The 21,964-nt window shown below is 41.9% G+C and overlaps 1 protein-coding gene across 9 annotated transcripts in view; it reads left to right on the top strand.

Annotated features, from left to right (window-relative positions):
- Positions 1-21,964, top strand: part of LOC130707524 (cyclin-Y-like protein 1) — a 49,535-nt gene that overhangs the window by 2,927 nt on the left and 24,644 nt on the right. For 3 of the 9 annotated variants that reach the window (XM_057542499.1, XM_057542498.1, XM_057542497.1), the window contains exons 1-3: positions 939-1,062; positions 4,178-4,318; positions 21,689-21,763. Coding sequence is in view for 6 of the 9 variants with exons in the window: in XM_057542500.1 (XP_057398483.1) it covers positions 11,045-11,270; positions 21,689-21,763 (301 nt within the window). In the remaining 3 variants the exon portion in view is untranslated. Of the gene's footprint in view, positions 1-11; positions 35-396; positions 519-912; positions 1,063-4,177; positions 4,319-11,029; positions 11,271-21,688; positions 21,764-21,964 lie in introns of those variants that run through there. The other 6 variants (XM_057542500.1, XM_057542495.1, XM_057542492.1 and 3 more) reach the window with 4 other exon arrangements.

Genomic DNA, 21,964 nt, shown 5'->3' with positions numbered 1-21,964 from the left:
CTTCCATCCAGGGCTGCTGTCACTGTGACCAGAGGTGAGTGTGCTGGGAAGGGGCTTGAGCCCACCTTTACCAGGAGACTTTGGGAACCTCCAGTCTTGTATCAACCCAGGTCACTCTGAAGCCCTAAGACTTAGGCTGGGTGGGCAGTGGGCGGGGCAGAGATGGATTATTAGACGTGAACAGGATTCTGGAGATCAGGGAGCCAAGTAAAGTCATTATTAACTTTAAAAGCTGTGGTCTGTGCAGATTTGGGGGGCAGGCTGGAAGTGCCCGCAGGCTCCTGTAGGACAGAGGACAAGTCTGGGGCAACAGAGAGGTGCCCCTGCCCTCCCCCCGCCAGTCCATCATAAATCAGGCAGAGCACTTCTGATTTTCACACTCTGTTTCTCGGAAAGATAGTGGTGTCCTTGGCTCTGCACCTAGTGTTCCCACACTGCCTCCAAGATGTCAGCTAAAGCCATAGAGAGCGGGGGAGGAGATGCCATTGACCCCTTCCGGCCGGAATCCCCCTCTGATGGTGAGTGCCCTAGGGAAGCTCCAGAGGGCGGGGTGGCCCAGGGCTTGGGGTACCTGAACCAGGGCGGAGGGGATCTGGGTTCTGGCCTGGAGCTGCCACCAGGTGCACTGTGCCCCATCAGGTCTCTAACCTCCTGGGCCTCACACTCCTGCTCTGTGAAGTCTGGAACCTGCCAGCTCCGCGTTGGTGCTGGGTCTCCCTCTCTCTGTCTTCTCCTTGGGTTCACCTCCAAGCATCTTTGTCACCTCTTAGCACAGCTGCCATTGAGGTCCCCTCCCAACATCAGAGTTCTTGGGAGTTTCGGGAGATGGTGGAGGGCACCGTGTGGGGCCTCTGGTCCCTCAGCTGCCCACCCTGCTGGGAGCTCCCCCACCTCTTTTTTTTGTTTTTCCAGAGGAGGATGAACCTTCCCAGTCATCCAACCAGGCCTCTGATGGTTCTCCTGGCAAGCCACCACAGGGGCCACCCCAGGGGCCAGATGGATCTGGCTCTGACCCCAGAGACCCACCCAAGGATGGAGGCAGCAATTTCTCCCGTAAAGCAGGTAACTGATCCCTGACCATCAATCCACGGGCCCTCACCCAACTCCCCACTGCTTAGTTCAGCCTTCTGAGTTGTCAGTGTCAGGCCCACGTTCCTGATAGAATCGCTCTGACACTCACATTGTCAGAAAAAGGGCACAGTATACATGAGAGATGAAATAAATGACGCTCTAGAATCAGAGGAGCCACACTTCAGGACTTGGCTCTGCCTCTGACTTGCTGAGTGACCCAGAACCAGTCACTTGCCCTCTCTGGACCTTGAATGGTTTCCTTTTAAGCACAGTGTAGGATGAGGTCCCTCTTAGGGCTTCCCAGAGCCAGGTCATATTCTGTTAGGAGGGACGGAGGTGCTGCTCAGGCTCCAGGGCAGCCGGCAGGCGCAGGCTCAGGCTCAGGCACGGCTCCTTGCCGGTTAAGTCCACTGGCCGTGCCCGACCTTTTGGTCCCATAGCACTCAAGGCGGGTGAGTACCATTTCTCCATTTTCCCTCCTCCCGTGATGCCCCAGGGCCTGGTTGTTAAAGTCCACCCAGGACGCACCCTCGCAGAGCAGTGTCACGTGTAAGGGTGGGGCTAGCCTGGGGCCAGGGCAGCAAAAGACACAGGCTTTTTGTTTTATTTTGGGGGGGTAGCCCATAGAATACACACAGCATTAAATTTACCAAGGTAACCATTTGTCAGCGTGCAGTTAGTACTGTTGACTATATTCGCATTACCATGCAGCCAACCTCCAGAACTCTCTTCATCTGCCCAAAGTGAAACTCTGTACACATTAAACATTAACTACCCATGTCCTCCTGCCCCCAGCTCCTGGCAACCACAGTTCCTTCTGGCTCTAAAAATTTGACTAATCTAATCTAAATTCCACGGAGGTGGTATCATACCGTGTTTGTCTTTTTGTGACTAGTTTATTGTACTTAGCATAACGTTCCCAAGGTTCACCTGTCTGTCAGAACTTGCTGTGTAAGGCTGAATGATATTCTATTGTGTGTATATACCACATGGTGATCATCCGTTCATCCGTTGATGGACACTTGGGTTGCTTCCGCCTCTTGGCAATTGTGATCAATGCTGCTGTGAACACGGGGGTGCAAATATCTCTTCAAGACCCCGCTTTCCATTTCTTTGGATATATATCCAGAAATGGGATTGCTGGATCATATGGTTTTCTATTTTTAATTTTCTCAGGAACTGCCGTACATTTTCCATAGAGGTGATGGTGACTAGGGTGGCAGTGGTGGAGCCAGAGACAGATTGGAGTCATGCAGCCACAAGCCAAGGATTGTTGGCAACCCCTAGACAATGATGCTAGAAAGAGGCAAGGAAGGATCCTCCCCTAGAGCTTTCAGAGAGAGCCTGGCCCTGCCTACACCTTGATTTTGGACTTCTGACCTCCAGAACTGTGAGGGACCATGAGAGAATCAACACAGTTTGTGGTAGTTGGTTACAGCAGCCTCAGGAAACTAATATGGGCAGACCTCATTTTATCGTACTTTGCAGATACTGCGTTTTTTACAAGTTGAAGGTTTGTAGCAACCTAGCCTTGGCAGATATTGGTTCACATTTTTAGCAATAAAGTATTTTTAAATTAAGGTATACTCCTTGTCTTTTTAAACAAAAGGCTATTGCACATTTAGTAGACTAGAGTATAGTATAAACATAACTTTTATATGCAGTGGAAACCAAAAACTTCACGTGATATTCGCTTTCTTGCGGTGGTCTGGAACCGACCCCTCAGTATCTCTGAGGTGTCCCTGGACAGAGCTTGAAAATCCCATTGTGGTTGAAGGCTGCATTAGAGTCAGAGTCTATACAAGGAGGAGGTGGGAGTCTCTAGGGGGGTGCTGGACATTGGTAATAGAAAGGGGGCAGTTTCTGTTAGTGACAGGGTCTAGGGCAGCACCGTCCAATACACCTTTCTGCGGTGGTAAGCATGCTCTCTGCGTGATCCAGTATGGTAGCCACTAGCCACATGTGACTATCGAGTCCCTGAAATGTGGGCCGTGGGACTGAGGACCTGAGTTTTAAATTTTATTTCATTTTAATTAACTAAGATTTAAATAGCACACATGGCTAGTGGTTCCTATAGTGGCCAGCATGGGCCTAGTGTATGACCTTGGGTGTGTGTGGCAGAGAGTTCAAGATCTTTGGAAGTGAGGCATGAGAACTTCAAGGCCAGTTTGTCGGAAATATCATCTGTGCAGAAACGGAAACCCTCAAGACAGGTCAGGGGTACTGATGGAGAGAGAGGTGATGGTGAGCCATGAGCTGCAAACTTCAAGAAATGACTGCAGGTCTGAGCCTGATTTCGTACCTTCTCTCCCTTGCCTGGGACCAAGGCTCCTCTTTGTGGGGAGCTGGCTGAGCTCACTCCTGCAACTCCTGAAATCTCCAGAACTCCTGGTCCCAGCTGCCCCAGCACCCCAGTCCCTGCCCCTGTCATATGTCCCTGCCAGCCCCAAGAGCTCTCAGCAATTCAACATGGTCCAGGCATGCTCTGCCCCGTGGTGCCAGGGGCTTCAGCCACAAGGCAGGATACACACAAGGAGCAGGGTGACTTCTCTATTTTTTTTTTTTTATTTTTGTATTTTATTTTATTTATTTTTTTTATACAGCAGGTTCTTCTTAGTTATCCATTTTATACATATTAGTGTATACATGTCACTCCCAGTCTCCCAATTCATCCCACCAGAACACCCCCCCACCACTCTCCCCCCCTTGTTCTCTACACTTGTATCTCTATTTCTGCCCTGCAAACTGGTTTTTCGAGGTTCCACATATATGCGTTAATATACGATATTTGTTTTTCTCTTTCTGACTTAATGTCACTCTGTATGACAGACTCTGTATGACGTAGATCCATCCACGTCACTACAAATGACCCAATTTCGTTCCTGTTTATGGTTGAGTAATATTCTATTGTATATATGTACCACATCTTCTTTATCCATTCGTCTGCTGATGGGTATTTAGGTTGCTTCCATATCCTGCCTATTGTAAATAGTGCTGCAGTGAACATTGGGGTGCATGTGTCTTTTTGAATTACGGTTTTCTGTGGGTATATGCCCAGTAGTGGGACTGCTGGGTCATGTGGTAATTCTATTTTTCGTTTTTTTAGGAACCTCCATACTGTTCTCCATAGCGGCTGTATCAATTTACATTCCCACCAACAGTGCAAGAGAGTTCTCTCTCCTCCACACCCTCTCCAGCATTTGTTGTTTGTAGATTTTCTGAGGATGCCCATTCTGACCGGCGTAAGGTGATACCTCAATGTAGTTTTGATTGCATGTCTCTAATAATTAGTGATGTTGAGCAGCTTTTCATGTGCTTCTTGGCCATCTGTATGTCTTCTTTGGAGAAATGTCTATTTAGGTCTTCTGCCCATTTTTTGATTGGGTTGTTTGTTTTTTGTTAATATTGAGCTGCATGAGCTGTTTATATATTTTGGGGATTAATCATTTGTCCGTTGATTCATTTGCAAATATTTTCTCCCATTCTGAGGGTTGTCTTTTCATCTTGTTTGTAGTTTCCTTTGCTGTGCAAAACTTTGAAGTTTCATTAGGTCCTATTTGTTTATTTTTGTTTTTATTTCCATTACTCTAGGAGGTGGACCAAAAAAGATCTTGCTGTGATTTATGTCAAAGAGTGTTCTTCCTATGTCTCCTCGAAGAGTTTTACAGTGTCCGGCGGTCTTACATTTAGGTCTCTAATCCATTTTGAGTTTATTTTTGTGTATGGTGTTAGGGAGTGTTCTAATTTCATTCTTTTACAAGTAGCTGTCCAGTTTTCCCAGCACCACTTATTGAAGAGACTGTCTTTTCTCCATTTTATATCCTTGCCTCCTTTGTCATAGATTAGTTGACCATAGGTGTGTGGGTTTATCTCTGGGCTTTCTATCCTGTTCCATTGATCTATATTTCTGGTTTTGTGCCAGTACCATATTGTCTTGATTACTGTAGCTTTGTAGTATAGTCTGAAGTAAGGGAGTCTGATTCCTCCAGCTCTGTTTTTTTCCCTCAAGACTGCTTTGGCTATTTGGGGTCTTTTGTGTCTCCTACAAGTTTTCAGGTTTTTTGTTCTAGTTCTGTAAATAATGCCACTGGTATTTTGATAGGGATTGCATTGAATCTGTAGATTGCTTTGGGTAGTATAGTCATTTTCACCATATTGATTCTTCCAATCCAAGAACATGGTATATCTCTCCATCTGTTTGTGTCATCTTTGATTTCTTTCATCAGTGTCTTATAGTTTTGTGAGTACAGGTCTTTTGTCTCCCTAGGTAGGTTTATTCCTAGGTATTTTACTCTTTTTGTTGCAATGGTGAATGGGATTGTTTCCTTAATTTCTCTTTCTGATCTTTCATTGTTAGTGTATAGGAATGCAAGAGATTTCTGTGCATTAATTTTGTATCCTGCAACTTTACCAAATTCATTGATTAGCTCTAGCAGTTTTCTGGTGGCAGTTTTAGGATTCTCTATGTATAGCATCATGTCATCCGCAAACAGTGACAGTTTTACTTCTTCTTTTCCAATTTGTATTCCTTTTATTTCTTTTTCTTCTCTGATTGCCGTGGCTAGGACTTCCAGAACTATGTTGAATAATAGTGGTGAGAGTGGACATCCTTGTCTCGTTCCTGATCTTAGAGGAAATGCTTTCAGCTTTTCACCATTGAGAATGATGTTTGCTGTGGGTTTTTCATATATGGCCTTTATTATGTTGAGGTAGGTTCCCTCTATGCCCACTTTCTGGAGAGTTTTTATCATAAATGGGTGTTGAATTTTGTCAAAAGCTTTTTCTGCATCTATTGAGATGATCATATGGTTTTTATTCTTCAATTTGTTAATATGGTGTATCACATTGACTGATTTGCGTATATTGAAGAATCCTTGCATCCCTGGGATAAGTCCCACTTGATCGTGGTGTATGATCCTTTTAATGTGTTGTTGGATTCTGTTTGCTAGTATTTTGTTGAGGATTTTTGCATCTATATTCATCAGTGATATTGGTCTGTAATTTTCTTTTTTTGTAGTGTCTTTGTCTGGTTTTGGTATCAGGGTGATGGTGGCCTCATAGAATGAGTTTGGGAGTGTTCCTTCCTCTGCAATTTTTTGGAAGAGTTTGAGAAGGATGGGTGTTAGCTCTTCTCTAAATGTTTGATAGAATTCACCTGTGAAGCCATCTGGTCCTGGACTTTTGTTTGTTGGACGATTTTTAATCACAGTTTCAATTTCATTACTTGTGATTGGTCTGTTCATATTTTCTGTTTCTTCCTGATTCAGTCTTGGAAGGTTATACCTTTCTAAGAATTTGTCCATTTCTTCCAGGTTGTCCATTTTATTGGCATAAAGTTGCCTGTAGTAGTCTCTTAGGATGTTTTGTATTTCTGCAGTGTCTGTTGTAACTTCTCCTTTTTCATTTCTGATTTTATTGATTTGAGTCCTCTCCCTCTTTTTCTTGATGAGTCTGGCTAATGGCTTATCAATTTTGTTTATCTTCTCCAAGAACCAACTTTTAGTTTTATTGATCTTTGCTATTGTTTTCTTTGTTTCTATTTCATTTATTTCTGCTCTGATCTTTATGATTTCTTTCCTTCTGCTAACTTTGGGTTTTGTTTGTTCTTCTTTCTCTAGTTTCTTTAGGTGTAAGGTTAGATTGTTTACTTGAGATTTTTCTTGTTTCTTTAGGTAGGCTTGTATAGCTATAAACTTCCCTCTTAGAACCGCTTTTGCTGCATCCCATAGGTTTTGGGTCGTCGTGTTTTCATTGTCATTTGTCTCTAGGTATTTTTTTATTTCCTGTTTGATTTCTTCAGTGATCTCTTGGTTATTTAGTAACGTATTGTTTAGCCTCCATGTGTTTGTCTTTTTTATGTTTTTTTCCCTGTAATTCATTTCTAATCTCATAGCGTTGTGGTCAGAAAAGATGCTTGATATGATTTCAATTTTCTTAAATTTACTGAGGCTTGATTTGTGACCCAAGATGTGATCTATCCTGGAGAATGTTCCGTGCGCACTTGAGAAGAACGTGTAATCTGCTGTTTTTGGATGGAATGTCCTATATATATCAATTAAATCTATCTGGTCTATTGTGTCATTTAAAGCTTCTGTTTCCTTATTTATTTTCATTTTGGATGATCTGTCCATTGGTGTAAGTGAGGTGTTAAAGTCCCCCACTATTATTGTGTTACTGTCGATTTCCTCTTTTATAGCTGTTAGCAGTTGCCTTATGTATTGATGTGCTCCTATGTTGGGTGCATATATATTTATAATTGTTATATCTTCTTCTTGGATTGATCCCTGGATCATTATGTAGTGTCCTTCCTTGTCTCTTGTAACATTCTTTATTTTAAAGTCTATTTTATCTGATATGAGTATAGCTACTCCAGCTTTCTTTTGATTTCCATTTGCATGGAATATCTTTTTCCATCCCCTCACTTTCAGTCTGTGTGTGTCCCTAGGTCTGAAGTGGGTCTCTTGTAGACAGCATATATATGGGTCTTGTTTTTGTATCCATTCAGCCAGTCTATGTCTTTTGGTTGGGGCATTTAATCCATTCACGTTTAAGGTAATTATCGATATGTATGTTCCTATGACCATTTTCTTAATTGTTTTGGGTTTGTTTTTGTAGGTCCTTTTCTTCTCTTGTGTTTCCCACTTAGAGAAGTTCCTTTAGCATTTGTTGTAGAGCTGGTTTGGTGGTGCTGAATTCTCTTAGCTTTTGCTTGTCTGTAAAGCTTTTGATTTCTCCATCAAATCTAAATGAGATCCTTGCCGGGTAGAGTAATCTTGGTTGTAGGTTCTTCCCTTTCATCACTTGAAGTATATCATGCCACTCCCTTCTGGCTTGCAGAGTTTCTGCTGAGAAATCAGCTGTTAACCTTATGGGAGTTCCCTTGTATGTTATTTGTCGTTTTTCCCTTGCTGCTTTCAGTAATTTTTCTTTGTCTTTAATTTTTGCCACTTTGATTACTATGTGTCTCGGCGTGTTTCTCCTTGGGTTTATTCTGTATGGGACTCTCTGCGCTTCCTGGACTTGGGTGGCTATTTCCTTTCCCATGTTAGGGAAGTTTTCGACTATAATCTCTTCAAATATTTTCTCTGGTCCTTTCTCTCTCTCTTCTCCTTCTGGGACCCCTATAATGCGAATGTTGTTGCGTTTAATGTTGTCCCAGAGGTCTCTTAAGCTGTCTTCATTTCTTTTCATTCTTTTTTCTTTAGTCTGTTCCGCAGCAGTGAATTCCACCATTCTGTCTTCCAGGTCACTTATGCGTTCTTCTGCCTCAGTTATTCTGCTATTGATTCCTTGTAGTGTAGTTTTCATTTCAGTTATTGTATTGGTCATCTCTGTTTGTTTGTTCTTTAATTCTTCTAGGTCTTTGTTAATCATTTCTTGCATCTTCTCAATCTTTGCCTCCATTCTTATTCCGAGGTCCTGGATCATCTTCACTATCATTATTCTGAATTCTTTTTCTGGAAGGTTGCCTATCTCCACTTCATTTAGTTGTTTTTCTGGGGTTTTTTCTTGTTCCTTCATCTGGTACATAGCCCTCTGCCTTTTCATCTTCTCTGTCTTTCTGTAACTGTGGTTTTTGGTCCACAGGCTGCAGGATTGTAGTTTTTCTTGCTTCTGTTGTCTGCCCTCTGGTGGTTGAGGCTATCTAAGAGGCTTGATGGGAGGCTCTGGTGGTGGGTAGAGCTCTCATTTACCAGTTTTATTTTACATAGGATGCCTCATTTACTAAAACCATAGATTCCAAGTTGCTCCATGAAAAATGTGATATTCTTAGCTGTCAACATTAGGGAATTTCCCCAATCACATTTTTAAATTGATTTAATGTGTTATTTTTGAAAACATAAGTTGGGATATCACAAAATGGACTTAGCCTGCAGAGGCTTACTTTCAACCAGAGAGCTCCATTTCCGTGTTCCGCTTAAGAGAACCCAAAATGATCTTCCTTCCCAAACCTCTTCCTTTTCCTGCACTATCTAAGAAAAAGTAACCACACTCTACATAGTTCCCTAAGCCAGAACCCTAGCAGCCATTTTTGCTTCTCTTTTCCCCTTCCTGCTCCATATCTAGTCACTGAGCACTTCTATTCTACCTCCCAAATGACCTCAGATCCTTTCCCTCCACTCCAATCTCTGCCACTGCCTTTAGTTTGAACCCTCACTCCTCTCTTAGATGAATATAAAGTCTCTTAATGGGTTTTGTTGCTTCCATCAGTCCTACTTATTCTCAAGCGTGACCTCACTACAAACCACCTGATAGTGACTCCTTAACTTCACAACATTCAATGGCTCTCAGGTTTCTGGGAAGAAAACCAAGCTCTTTACCCCAGCATCTACTTGGGGTTAATAGATCTAGGTTTGAATTTCAGGTTTAAGTACTTTGCAGCAGTGTGACCTCAGACTATTGGGCTTTCTAAGCCTTTGTTTTCTCACCGTGCCTGAGGTCACTGAGGGCAGGACTATTTTTCACACACGGGTGCCTGGCATGTAGGAGGGACTAATCAATGTTGCATGAAGGGAAAGTATTTTAAAATCCACATCAAAAAATTGTTCCTCCTTAAAAAAAGAAAATCCTGATACACTATGCCACTTCCAACCAAATTTGACTTCTACCTTTATTTTCTGATGATCACAATAAGGTGCCTTTGGGGATCCACACAATCAGGGATCAAATCCTGGCCACACCCCTGAGCAATCATGTGACCTTGGGAATGTTACTTAGCTTCTGTAAAATCTGTAAAATGAAGGTTTCTGAGGATTTTGTTCCCGAGGGTTAAATGAGTACCTCACTTGGAACGGGGGCGGGCGCATAGTGTTTGCCAAATGTTAACTATCGTTATCATCTTCATCAAATCAAGACCGTGGTACTTCACTTTGTGACTCTCAAGTTTGTATGAGAAAATCGTGCTTTATGCGTTGTTGTTGGCTAAAGTAGGGAAACCTGGAAACTCCTGCCGTGGAAGAGAGAAACAGGCGAGAAAAGCGAGTTGCTGAATCCCAGCGCCTCAGAGGTGGGAGGGAGGAGTTCGGTACCTAATTTACTGATGAGGAAGTGGAGGGGTGACGTGTCCTCGAGTCTCATTCAAGACACAGCCACAGCTCTTTATTGAGAGTAGGACCAGGGCCCCGGGGGTTGCTATGGTTAAACTGTAGGCGGAAACTAACACTCTTTGGAAGGCAAGACCGGAGGAGCATTCAGTTATAAAAAACGGTCAAAAATTGGGGTGAAACTAAGTTCGTTGAGCAATACATCAAATGAGTCAACTGTCGACCCGGTGAAACCGAGTTGCTAACTGAACTGGCATTTTAGGAATAGGGGCTTTCTACAGAGCCCACTGACTCAGGACGGCTTCGATTAACAAACTCCCACGGCGCTTCCCGCAGGACCGGAAAGCTTGGAGTGCGAGAGATGAATGGAAACCAGAGTCCGGGGCGTGCCGCTCGGGGGGCGGGGCAGCCGCGGGCGGGGGCGGGGCATTGTGAGTCACATGCCTGCGCTCTGAGGGAACTCTGGTCGTGATTGGTCCGTCGTAACCAGGTGACCGAAGGACACATTCCGGTAGGCAAGGGCCGGCCGGGCTAGCTACTTTCAGTCGGGCAGGCGGTGGCGGAAGGAGGAGGAGTTCCGGCTGCGCTCTCTCCCTGCAGTGGCTGCGCGTCACAGCGCTTGTCTGGTTCCCACCCATTTTAAATAAGCCGGTCTGGTCACAGCCCTCACAGACTAGTTGGCTCCGGGGAGGCGGCGGCGGCGGCGGCGGGGGTGCGGCCGCCCCTGCCGGCCGCCCCTGCCCGGGGCCCGGCGGCTGGGCGGACAGGAGAGCGGCGGGCGAAGTCGCGTCTGCATGTGCGGCACAGCCCCGGCATAGCCCGGGGCTGCCAGTGCCCGCCGCGCCATTGTTGGGGGAGGGGGCGGCTTCTGAGCTCGGCGGAGTCGGGGGACGAGCGGAGGCAGCGGCGGCGAGGAGTGAAGGCGCCCCATGGGGAACTCTCTGTCTTGTTGCCTGTCCCCCAATGCCAGCCCCAAGTTGGGCCGGCGCAGGGGGTCAGCGGAGCCGGACTGTGAGTCTGAGGTCTACAAGGCGGCGGCTGGGAACGCGGTGGCAGTAGCTCCGGCGGCGGCTACCGTGGAACCCGCCGAGTTGGATTTCGCAGGTGGCGAAGGCCACCACCTGCAGCACATCAGCGACCGGGAGATGCCCGAAGGTAAGAAGCGGCTGGCGCGCCTCACCCCTCGCGGGGTAGGCGCCATCTGCTCTCGGGCTTACCTCTGGCCTCCGCCGCCCCCAGGGTCCCCCGGGAGGGAGACGCCGCCTAGGGTTCCTTCTTGCCCGGAGTTGGCTCTCCCAGGGCTGGGCACCGGGAACGAAGGCTGGCTCTGCTTGGCGTCCCCACCCCTTATTCTTTACCAGTCGCGTCCGGCCAGTCTCCTTCCCTCTTCCCTACCCGAATGCCCAATTCTTTCCCCCGTTCCCATTTCCCAGCCCGGCCTGAGACCCTCCAATCCGCAGCCCTTCCTGTTCGTGGTTCTATTTAACATCTCGTGGGACTTAGCAGAGACTTTCTGGTGTATTCTCTCTTTTCTTAATGAAAACTTAAATACTCTAACTTCGGCGTATCCATCCCGTCTCCCTATCCAGATGGTACCTAAGCGAAGGAACTAGGTAAGGGCCTGATGATAGACTTCTGTTCGTTAAGGTAGTTGATACTCGAGACAATTAAGACAAACATTAGAGGATTTGTCATTTAAATTCAAAATAGAGATGGACAGAGTCAGTGTGGTGTTCTTAACTAAAATTCTTTGGATTTTAATGTTTTCAGTCGCCCTGATAGAAGCTACTTTATCCCTTCTAACTATAATTTGAACACGATAGGAAAGAAAATGGTGGGAGAGGGGCTTAAAATAACTGGGAACGGTGTGAAACGTTACTGCCACGGCTGCAGAGAATAGTTGTTGGGTTTTTTTTCTTTACCAAAGGAGACCCCATGGAGTTCTGATTACTTTTAAATTCCCACTTTGACACAAGTATGTCTTCAGCTGCACAGCCTTAACCGACTTCTTTTGCACGTTGCCTGTTGTAAGGGAGGGGTGAGGTGGTTCCTGAGACTGCTGGACAGAAGTTTCAAAGGAGAAAAAACAGATTCAGATTGTCATTTGTGATATAAAGGTTTGGGAGTTAACACACCACATCCATCCTGCAGAAAAATGTCTCCATGGCTCCCTCCTCCGCCCCCCCCCCCCCCCCCCCGCCCAGTAGAATACTATTCAACTTTAAGAATGTTCAGGTAAAAGTTCTGAAGACTAAGTGGCTGGGGGTGGGTGTTGTCGGGGAGGAGAGGAGAGAGAGAAGAGAGGAAATGTTTGATTTTTGCCTCTAGAATTTTGGAAAGGGATGGCTCTAGGTTAAAAAAAAAAATTCTGGGTAGCATAGTGGCACTTTAATAAAGACTGTTCTTGGAAGTATAAAACATTGTATCATAAAGATGTTAAAGCCCCACTGGCCCATTTGTTTCATTGAAATGCCAGAGATTATTTCATTATTTCATAGACGAAATGTCTTACAGCTCTTCTATTTAAATTTTAGTTGGGTTTATTTAATTTCTTTAAAAGTTAGAATAATTAAGCCTGTGGATTCACCCTTATGATGGACGTGGCTTTGTAAGTGGAAAGTACTCCCTTTTCAGAATAGTTAGATATTGTGAAAGAATGAACACATTATGTGAATTAATTGTAGCTTTAAACACAAAGCATGTAAGTACTTGTGAAAACTGCTCTGCTTGTTGGTATAAGGTAAGCCTCTAAATGATTTTTAAAAACAGTTAGTAGTTGGCTAGTGTAGGATGAGAGACGAAAATTGGACCTTTATAGAATTCTTTTCAGATTTACAATGCATTTTCTTGTGTATTTCACTTGGCCCTTCCATCTACAAATAAGGCCCGTATATATTCTCCCTCTGTTGCCGATGAAGAAGCCAAGACTTGGAGATCTGAAATGACTGTGTAACACAGCTACTGAACAGAAGAGACAGACTTGGGAGGTGGTAGATATGCCAAATTCAGTTCTTGGGATGCTTAAGAAACTGTTTAGAGTGCACCTTATATTTTATAATTTATCCATAAGTTAGGCCTATCTCAGCATACTCCAGTTTTGATTATTGCCATTCCAGTTTATTGTACACAACTCAGAAGCAACATTTACCTCTCCATTCTCTGTCTGTACATACATTGCAATGGATATGAATAAAAGTAGAAGTCATGAAATAGCCTAAATTTATCAGTCAGGTAAACACGTTGATATAATTTAAAGAGTTTGTTCTGGTGAAATCCAATTGAAGCCGAGAATGCCCTGGACAGAGGGACATTAGGGGAAGCTGGTAAGCGGGCAGGTAAGGTACTAAGCATTTAGCATACGACTATGTATGATAAGGAAGGAGTGCTAAATCAGGACCTGGAAAAATAGAGTTCATGAGTACAGAATTTACTTTTTTATGTTTAACATGATTGTTAAAATTTCATTTCAATTTGTCTTTTTTGGGGGGGCATTCAATAAAGTGATAAGAGAAACCTCAATTTCAGCATTTGCCTATTAATTAAGTTTCCATAGAAACAAGGTCAGAACACCAAATATAAAGTACAGGCACATTGGAAGTTTGCTCTTAATGTCTTTATTTCAGACAATTTTGTATCAGTTTCCCTGGAAACTGAGAAATACCTACTCAGATATAAAACATTTTGGCTTTTCTACAGGGAAGAATTATTTGGTTACTTAGAGAAAATCGTACATAAATGATGCTCTGTCTTGTTCTTCAGAAACATTGGAGAAGAACATGATTTCTTCAAGCCATCTCAAAAAAGTAACTCCTAAGAACGTAGTATAGATTTCAGATAGACTCAAAAGAATTTTTTACTACTTTGTCTTTAACAGTATATCTAATATAACTGATGGTAGTGTCATAATAGAAAATAAGATGCTACGGTCCTGTTATCTGATTTTATGTTTATTCATCAACTTTTCATACAGCCTTTATGTTCTGACCTTAGGAGCTTTGCTAATTTTCTGGTGAAAGGTGCTCTCTCAAGTGACCCCTACCTCCCATCCCCCTGAAGAGTGGGTAGGGAAGGAATTGGCAATATGATGTGGAAAAACCTCTGAGCAACAGATCTTTCCTTTTTTTGGTGACAGTATTAATAAACGTTTGATGTAAAAGATTTAGAAAACACAGAAAAGTCCTTCACTCACACTCAGAATATCCAGAATTTTTATTAATATTTTGGTGTTGATTCTTTCTGAACCTTTTGTATGCATATAAACATAGCACTGTGTTTATTTTACAAAGATGGGATTGTTCTTTATGTGCCACTTTGTAACTTTTTGTTATAAACAAAAGTAACGACATGAAGCTCCTGGAACTGTGCTGACACCTAGAGAGTGCTCCAGGGTGATGTATTTCCATGCAACTGCGCACAGCTCTACAGCCTGCCTTTTACCAACTGTTTACTGTGCCATCGAATGGTTGGAGCATAATTCATTTACCCAGCCTTTATGGTTGAGCATCTTTTATAATCCCATTCTAATGCTTTATTCAGGGGACACAGATAAAAACGGATGCATTGTATTGATACTTCCCTATAGCATTCTGATTGTACACTTTGTCTTACGACTTAATTAAATTCATAGGGTGAGTCATTTTGTAGTAAAGGTATTTTTTTTTAATGTCTGAAACATTTATATTAACATATTTCCATACATATTTCCATACAAATACAAATATAAGATTTTTAGAAATTTCATGTAATGTCTGAAACATTTATATTAACATATTTCCATACAAATAACCCAATGAAAGTTTAGTATTAGTTGTTTTGTTTGTTTTTTTATACTGCAGGTTCTTATTAGGCATCAGTTTTATACACATCAGTGTATACATGTCAATCCCAATCGCCCAATTCAGCACACCACCATCCCCACCTCACCGCAGTTTCCCCCACTTGGTGTCCATATGTCCATTCTCTACATCTGTGTCTCAACTTCTGCCCTGCAAACTGGCTCATCTGTACCATTTTTCTAGGTTCCACATACATGCATTAATATACGATATTTGTTTTTCTCTTTCTGACTTACTTCACTCTGTATGACAGTCTCTAGATCCATCCACGTCTCAACAAATGACTCAATTTCGTTCCTTTTTATGGCTGAGTAATATTCCATTGTATATATGTACCACAACTTCTTTATCCATTCGTCTGTTGATGGGCATTTAGGTTGCTTCCATGACCTGGCTATTGTAAATAGTGCTGCAATGAACATTCGGGTGCATGTGTCTTTTTGAATTACGGTTTTCTCTGGGTATATGCCCAGTAGTGGGATTGCTGGGTCATATGGTAATTCTATTTTTAGTTTTTTAAGGAACCTCCATATTGTTCTCCATAGTGGCTGTATCAATTTACATTCCCACCAACAGTGCAAGAGGGTTCCCTTTTCTCCACACCCTCTCCAGCATTTGTTGTTTGTAGATTTTCTGATGATGCCCATTCTAACAGGAGTGAGGTGATACCTCATTGTAGTTTTGATTTGCATTTCTCTAATAATTAGTGATGTTGAGCATCTTTTCATGTGCTTCGTGGCCGTCTGTATGTCTTCTTTGGAGAAATGTCTATTTAGGTCTTCTGCCCATTTTTGGATTGGGGTGTTTGTTTCTTTGATACTGAGCTGAATGAGCTGTGTATATATTTTGGAGATTAATCCTTTGTCCGTTGATTCATTTGCAAATATTTTCTCCCATTCTGAGGGTTGTCTTTTCGTCTTGTTTATGGTTTCCTTTGCTGTGCAAAAGCTTTGAAGTTTCATTAGGTCCCACTTGTTTATTTTTGTTTTTATTTCCATTACTCTAGGAGGTGGATCAAAAAAGATCTTGCTGTGATTTATGTCAAAGAGTGTTCTTCCTATGTTTTCCTCTAAGAGTTTTATAGTGTCCAGTCTTATACTTAGGTCTCTAATCCATTTTGAGTGTACTAAAGGTATTTTAACATTAAATGTTCTTTTCCCAAATTAAAGTTACCATTGATTTTTCACTGAACATTAGATTTCCTCTTTTAGGTTTTCGTGGTTCTTGGTAACCTGTCTTGTGTCTTTGATTCTGAGTCACTAAACTACTACTCTAAGAGATCTGAAATTAACTCTGGTCTTAGGTGACAGACACATCAAAAGACAGCATTAGAAGAAATCTTAGATGATGTGGGAAAATTGGGAGAAACTTAACTGGTTTTGGGTACACTGAAACGTGATTATTAGGCACCATTCCAGAGGCAGGACAAACAGTGGTTAGACAAGACAAAACCCGTATCCTAACTCAGGTCCTTACTTTCTAGAGGTGCCTGGGGGCTGACGACACAAGAATAACATCAGGTAGTGAGAACACTAAGAAAGAAAATGAAGGTGTAATGGGCTGGGGAGGAGGACAGTTTTACAAGGGGTGGTTAAAGACAGCTTCTCTCCTTAAGCGACCCATGAGCAGTCCTAAGAGAGCCATGTGAGGCTGTGGGAGAAGAGGCTTCTGTGCAGTTCCTAAGAAGGGAATATGCTTGATGCGTGCCAAGGACAGAAAGATGGGTGGCTGCAGCTGAGTGAATGAATGCCAGGAGGAATATGGGGGATTAAGACCTTGTATGCCTAGTGGGCCTTGACAAAAAAATATGAATTTTAGTCTCATTGTAATGGGAAACCATTGAAGGATTATATGCAGGGGAATGATGTTAATTCTTAGAAAAAGGGAAGGGGGGTAGAGAGGGTGGAGGGAGATCAGACCAGCTACTGTGTGAGAATAGACTGTAAGGGTGGAAGGAAGCAGAGAGGGAGACCAGTTAGGAGGCTGGTGCGGTAGCTCAGGTGAGAGCCAGCAGTGGCTTGAACAAAAAAGCGATATTAATAAGGGTCTAAAATAGGCTGTAGTATATAGATTGCTCTTGCATTTCATTTGATTCTCACCGTGTTCTGAGTTAGGTAGTGTAGGAATTCTTCTCTTAGGTATAAATTGAGTTGTCCAAGGTTTTAAAAATGAGTATTGATAGAGAGTAGGACTGTAAGTTCCAAATGCATGGCATATAGGAAGAGGATTTATTGTTGACATTATGTGAGCTTCTTTGGAATACTACCTTTTTTCTCACCCTTTTTTGTTGTTGTTGTTTTAGTGTATTAAAGTAATAAAACTTAAGAGTTAAAACAGTAACACTGCATAATGTGAAATGAAATGAAGGTAACTTGCAACCCAGAAAGGTTCTTAAAAGTCCAAGAAACTGAGTAAAGTACTCTTCAGAAATATATAAAGCCAGGTGTACTTACCTATGTGTCACCTCTCAGTCATGATCACTGTACCACTGATTGAGGATTAAAATAAGGCAAAACTGAGAACCAGGGTAGAGGCAGGTACAGAAGCAGTTGGAAACCAGAGCTGGGAAGTTGGGAAGCCAGGATTGTCAGAAGCTAGGGAAGCAGGGTCAAGGCGTGGGTGAGCCGGAGCCTGGCAGGTGCAGGAGCCTGCTGTGTCCCCTCTGGTGAGGCAGCCCAGCTCAGGGCTGGCTGGCAGGAACTCCCTGACTGCGGTGGCAAGTGTGGACTCAAAGAGATGAAGTCATCAGTTTACATGGTAATTGTGAAGATTGTAATGTTTGTATTATGAGCCATAAAACTACTACACTGTCCAGTGTAGGGATGCTCGGGCAGGTCAGTAAGCGCAGTGGTTACCGTTAAGTAAACTGGTGCTCAGCAGCTGCCCAGAAACTGCTGACGTCGCCTGTTTCTTTGGAAGATATTGAAACCAATATGTTGATATTAATCGCTTTCTGAAATATGCTGCTTCTGTCAGATGCTTTCTTGGTCACTTCCCTCTCCCTCTAATATTTTAACAAGGAAAAATCATTTATCGACAGTTTGATAGCATAGTTTTTAACACTTTTAGCCTTCAGTAACGCATTTCATTTGTTCTAAGTTGCCTATGTTTTCACACTTTTAACAACTGCAATTGAGATGGATCTTAACAACTGGTAGAATCTTAGATTGGAGGAAAAACAGTATTCAGTGTCGGTGGTGTTTTACAGGTTTCCTCTGAGGAATGTTTACATTAAGACCGAGTTTAATTTTTTTTTAATCATACTTTTTCTACATCGACCTATCATGCTGTCAAATAAGTTGCAATTTAAATTGATAATACAAAAATGATGGGTCTTAAAATACAGTTTTAATCATAACCCCTAATCATGAGCTCAAGAATAGTTCTCCTGGGTAAAACATTCTTAGAGGTTTCTAAAGAAATAACTTTCGGAAGAATCCATGTAATTTCCTGAATGCACAGTAATTTCCTGAAGTCTCTAAATTACTGTGTGTGCATGTGGTGGGGAGAGGGATGAGAGGGATGGTGGGTGGTAAAGCTTTGCTTAATAGTCGGCAGTCTTACCTTTGTGATAGTGAAGAGTGTGGTAGGTTTTATCATAGTCTCCTTAGGCTCTTGGGAAGATAGTTAATGGGAAGTGCAGAAATATTGTGTGTATGTATGAGTTTACTGTCTAATGGCTCACATGTCCATTCTATAAGATAGTGATGTGGTATTTTTCATTAGCAAAAAGTGCAAGTTATATAGAAAATTGTTAGTTATATAGGCTATAAACAAAAGATTAATATTTTCTGAAAACCTCATGCAAACTGACAGCAGTGTTGTTTACAGTACATTCAAATGATAGGCCAACTCACCAAAGTGGAAATGACACTGATAACTGTGGGAAAATGGTCAAACTGTGTAATCAAAAGAAATACAAATTAGATCTACAGTGAGGGTCCTCATTCATATCAGTAGGAATTTTTTTTTTTTTCAAGTATCCAAAGCAAGGGTAGGAACTCAAAATGTCATGATTGGTAGCATTATACCCTAATGTGCCCCCCACCTTCTTTAGGAAGCAATTTAGCATTGTACATGGAGCCGTGAAAGTGATCTAACCTTTTGGCTTAGTCATTCCACTTCCGAAGATCTTTGCTAAGGAGATAAAACCATTATTTTAAAAAACTATGTACATGAAGATTTTCCTCATAATATTTTAAGAAGAGAACTTTGTAAGCACCAATCCCCAGCAATAGGGGATTGGCTAAGTCCAGTATAGGAATAACACTTGATGGGCCAGTGTGTATTCATTAGACAATAAATATGCAACAGTGGGGTGGAGAGCGCTTGTTAGTAACAAGAAGACATAAATTGTACACTAATTAGAGCTTTTTTTAACGTATAAGAAAAGCAACTAAAAGTAACGGTTGTGAATCATTGTGTGTTAATGATTGTGAATGGTTGTGTGTAATTTTTAAAAAGAGCATCGTTTTGTCTCATGCAGATTTTTGCTCATGATATTTGTTAAAGGAATGAGCAAGTGACTTTTACCTTTCCCCACCTTTAGTGTGATCATCAGTACTGCTGATTAACCAGGTCTCCTTCAGTTGCAAGTTAAAAGAACATCACAGAGTTAAGCACTACTTGACCCAGGAGTTAAATGATCTCCTCAGTTCTGCTCTCTTCTGTTGATGTCTCCTGAAAAGCCTTTCCCCTCATGATAGCAAGGGGAGTGTCCAGCAGCTCAAGACTAGCTAAGGATCCTAGAGTACAGTTCTGCCTTTCTCTTTTCTTGGGAAGTCCCAGGACAGCTGTGATTGATTGGCCGGTCCTGGGTCCTGTGCCTACCTTTGAACCCCCTAGGATAGAGTAGGGAGAGTGCCAGCTTTTTTCTGGTCACTTGGGCTAAGTTTACTTTTTTTTTTTTGCATGTTGTCATTTCTTTTATCCCAGCCTTCTTGATTTTTGTATTTAGATCTGTAGTAGCACATCTTGGTTTGGCGGGTGTGTGTGTGTGTGTGTGTGTGTGTGTGTGTTAAAGCTTGCTTCTCTTTGATTCTGGCACTTAATTTTCCTGGACTTCCATTGAAAATTGTTAAGTTTTACCATGCCATAGACACTGATAAATAATACAGCTACTTTGCAAACATTTCTGCTTATTTTTTAGATTCAAATGTAGTCTATTTACTTTCTTTTTGGTATAGGTAAGTAGTCATGAATTCTTTCGGAAGCTATAGGTTAGAGGCAGCTGTGAAAGTCTCTGCCTGCCATTTTGTGTACAGCTGAAATAATTTATTTTCCCATTGTCTTAGTTTTTCAAATATGTAGGAGAAAAAAACTTTAAAATAATTCTATGGGTCTTTTACATAAAAATGTTGAATAGAATATTTTCTCCAAAAGCAGCTTGATAAACTTCAAATTCAGTGAAGGAATTTTCATGAAGAACAAAGCAGTTGGTTTAGCTCTGTAAATTACTAGTGCTGGCAATGACATTAAAATGGATGGCTCAGATTCCTGTTAAAACGGGAAGTCCAAAATTACTGTTCGTGCAAAATTCTTTCTGGGTGGGAGAAGGGGATTCTAGGTAGATACATTTGTGGAATGCTGGGTTAGACAGAATTCACTACTAGACTAATTAGTTTTTAATATATCAATGTGTGTATTCTTTGGATTCTCTAAGAGGCAGGGATATATTTGTATTTCACTTTGACCATCAAAGCTATCTTTCAAAAACAGATCAGTTATTATGTGGTTTGGGAAATAATTGCCTTAACCATTACTCTTTATCTGAATCTTGGTCCAGTTTCTTAAAAGATTGGTTAAATGGTTTGAGATGGACTTTGCTGAGGACGTGTCATAGGGCTTTTATGTTTGTTTGTTTGTTTTAAACAACAACCTTACTATCCTGTGTGGTAGCTTGTGCTTGTTTTGTATTTCTGCCTAAATAGAAGACGCTATCCCACCTTGGTGCAAGGTGGGCTACAGGCAGACCCACCTTTTCGTGTAGGTATGGCCAAAATTTTTTTCTAGTAGCCCTATGATCTGCTCCAGAAAGTACTCTTATTGAAGCCCCAAATTAATCACGCAGCGTGGAATGAAGAAGTGAGGTTAGCTTTGGAAATAGAGGGCAAAGTTAAAAATCACTATCATGGAAGTGTTCCTATAGATTAGAACATTGAACTTTTATGTAGTCCTCTTAAATCTGCCATGATGAATAGCCCCCAGATAAACCACAGCCAATTAGATGAGTTCATTTGTTGAATGGAGTTAGAATTAGCCATTTGATTGTCTGAAGAACATTTGCCAAAAGCAACTCACTTCGTTTTGGCATATTTGATATATTGAGCTGGTATCTGACAGTAGTTGGCCACAGCATAACTTGCTTCTTGAGACTGTTCCTGGAATGTGCTAGTAATATCAGCTTTAAAAGAGGGTGACTGAATTTTTAATTGATAAATAGGAGGGGAGTCACATATATGATTCATCTAAAAATGGCATAGATTATTTAGGTGCAAGTTAAAGAAGTCTAAGACATAGCCATGGTTTTATTCCACATGTATGGAGAGATTCTACAATTTTGCTGTTTCCCAATAGGATTTTTATATTGTGCCTTTACTAAAATTGCCTTTTTGTCATTACTAAAAGCTCTTCTCAAGACTATTAAAAGTGGTTTCAATCAATGTGTAGCTATCTTTAAAATCATGTATTTTTCTACTCAACTAAATCACCACACCTTTTTCTCTTCTTCCTATACAGACTTAGCTTTGGAACCAAACCCTTCTGACCACCCAAGGCCAAGCACAGTTTTTCGGAGCAAATCTCAAACAGAGGGTAAGGCAATGCTTTTTTTTCCCTGAGAAAAAGAGTGAAAACTGTTTTTGTTTTGTGTATTATAGGAGGTATTTAGAAAAACTCTTACAGTGGTTTAAATGTTTCACTTTTTTTATGTATTCACTTGTCTTATTTTAATATGTTGATGATACAGTTTCCTTTAGTTGTCAGTGTTTTAGGGAGGAGAACACTTAGACTACC

This window comes from Balaenoptera acutorostrata, chromosome 3 (genome assembly GCF_949987535.1).
Source record: "Balaenoptera acutorostrata chromosome 3, mBalAcu1.1, whole genome shotgun sequence".
NCBI lineage: Eukaryota > Metazoa > Chordata > Mammalia > Artiodactyla > Balaenopteridae > Balaenoptera > Balaenoptera acutorostrata.
Note: the sequence above shows the minus strand (reverse complement) of the source record. Positions and strands in the feature narration are given on the sequence as shown.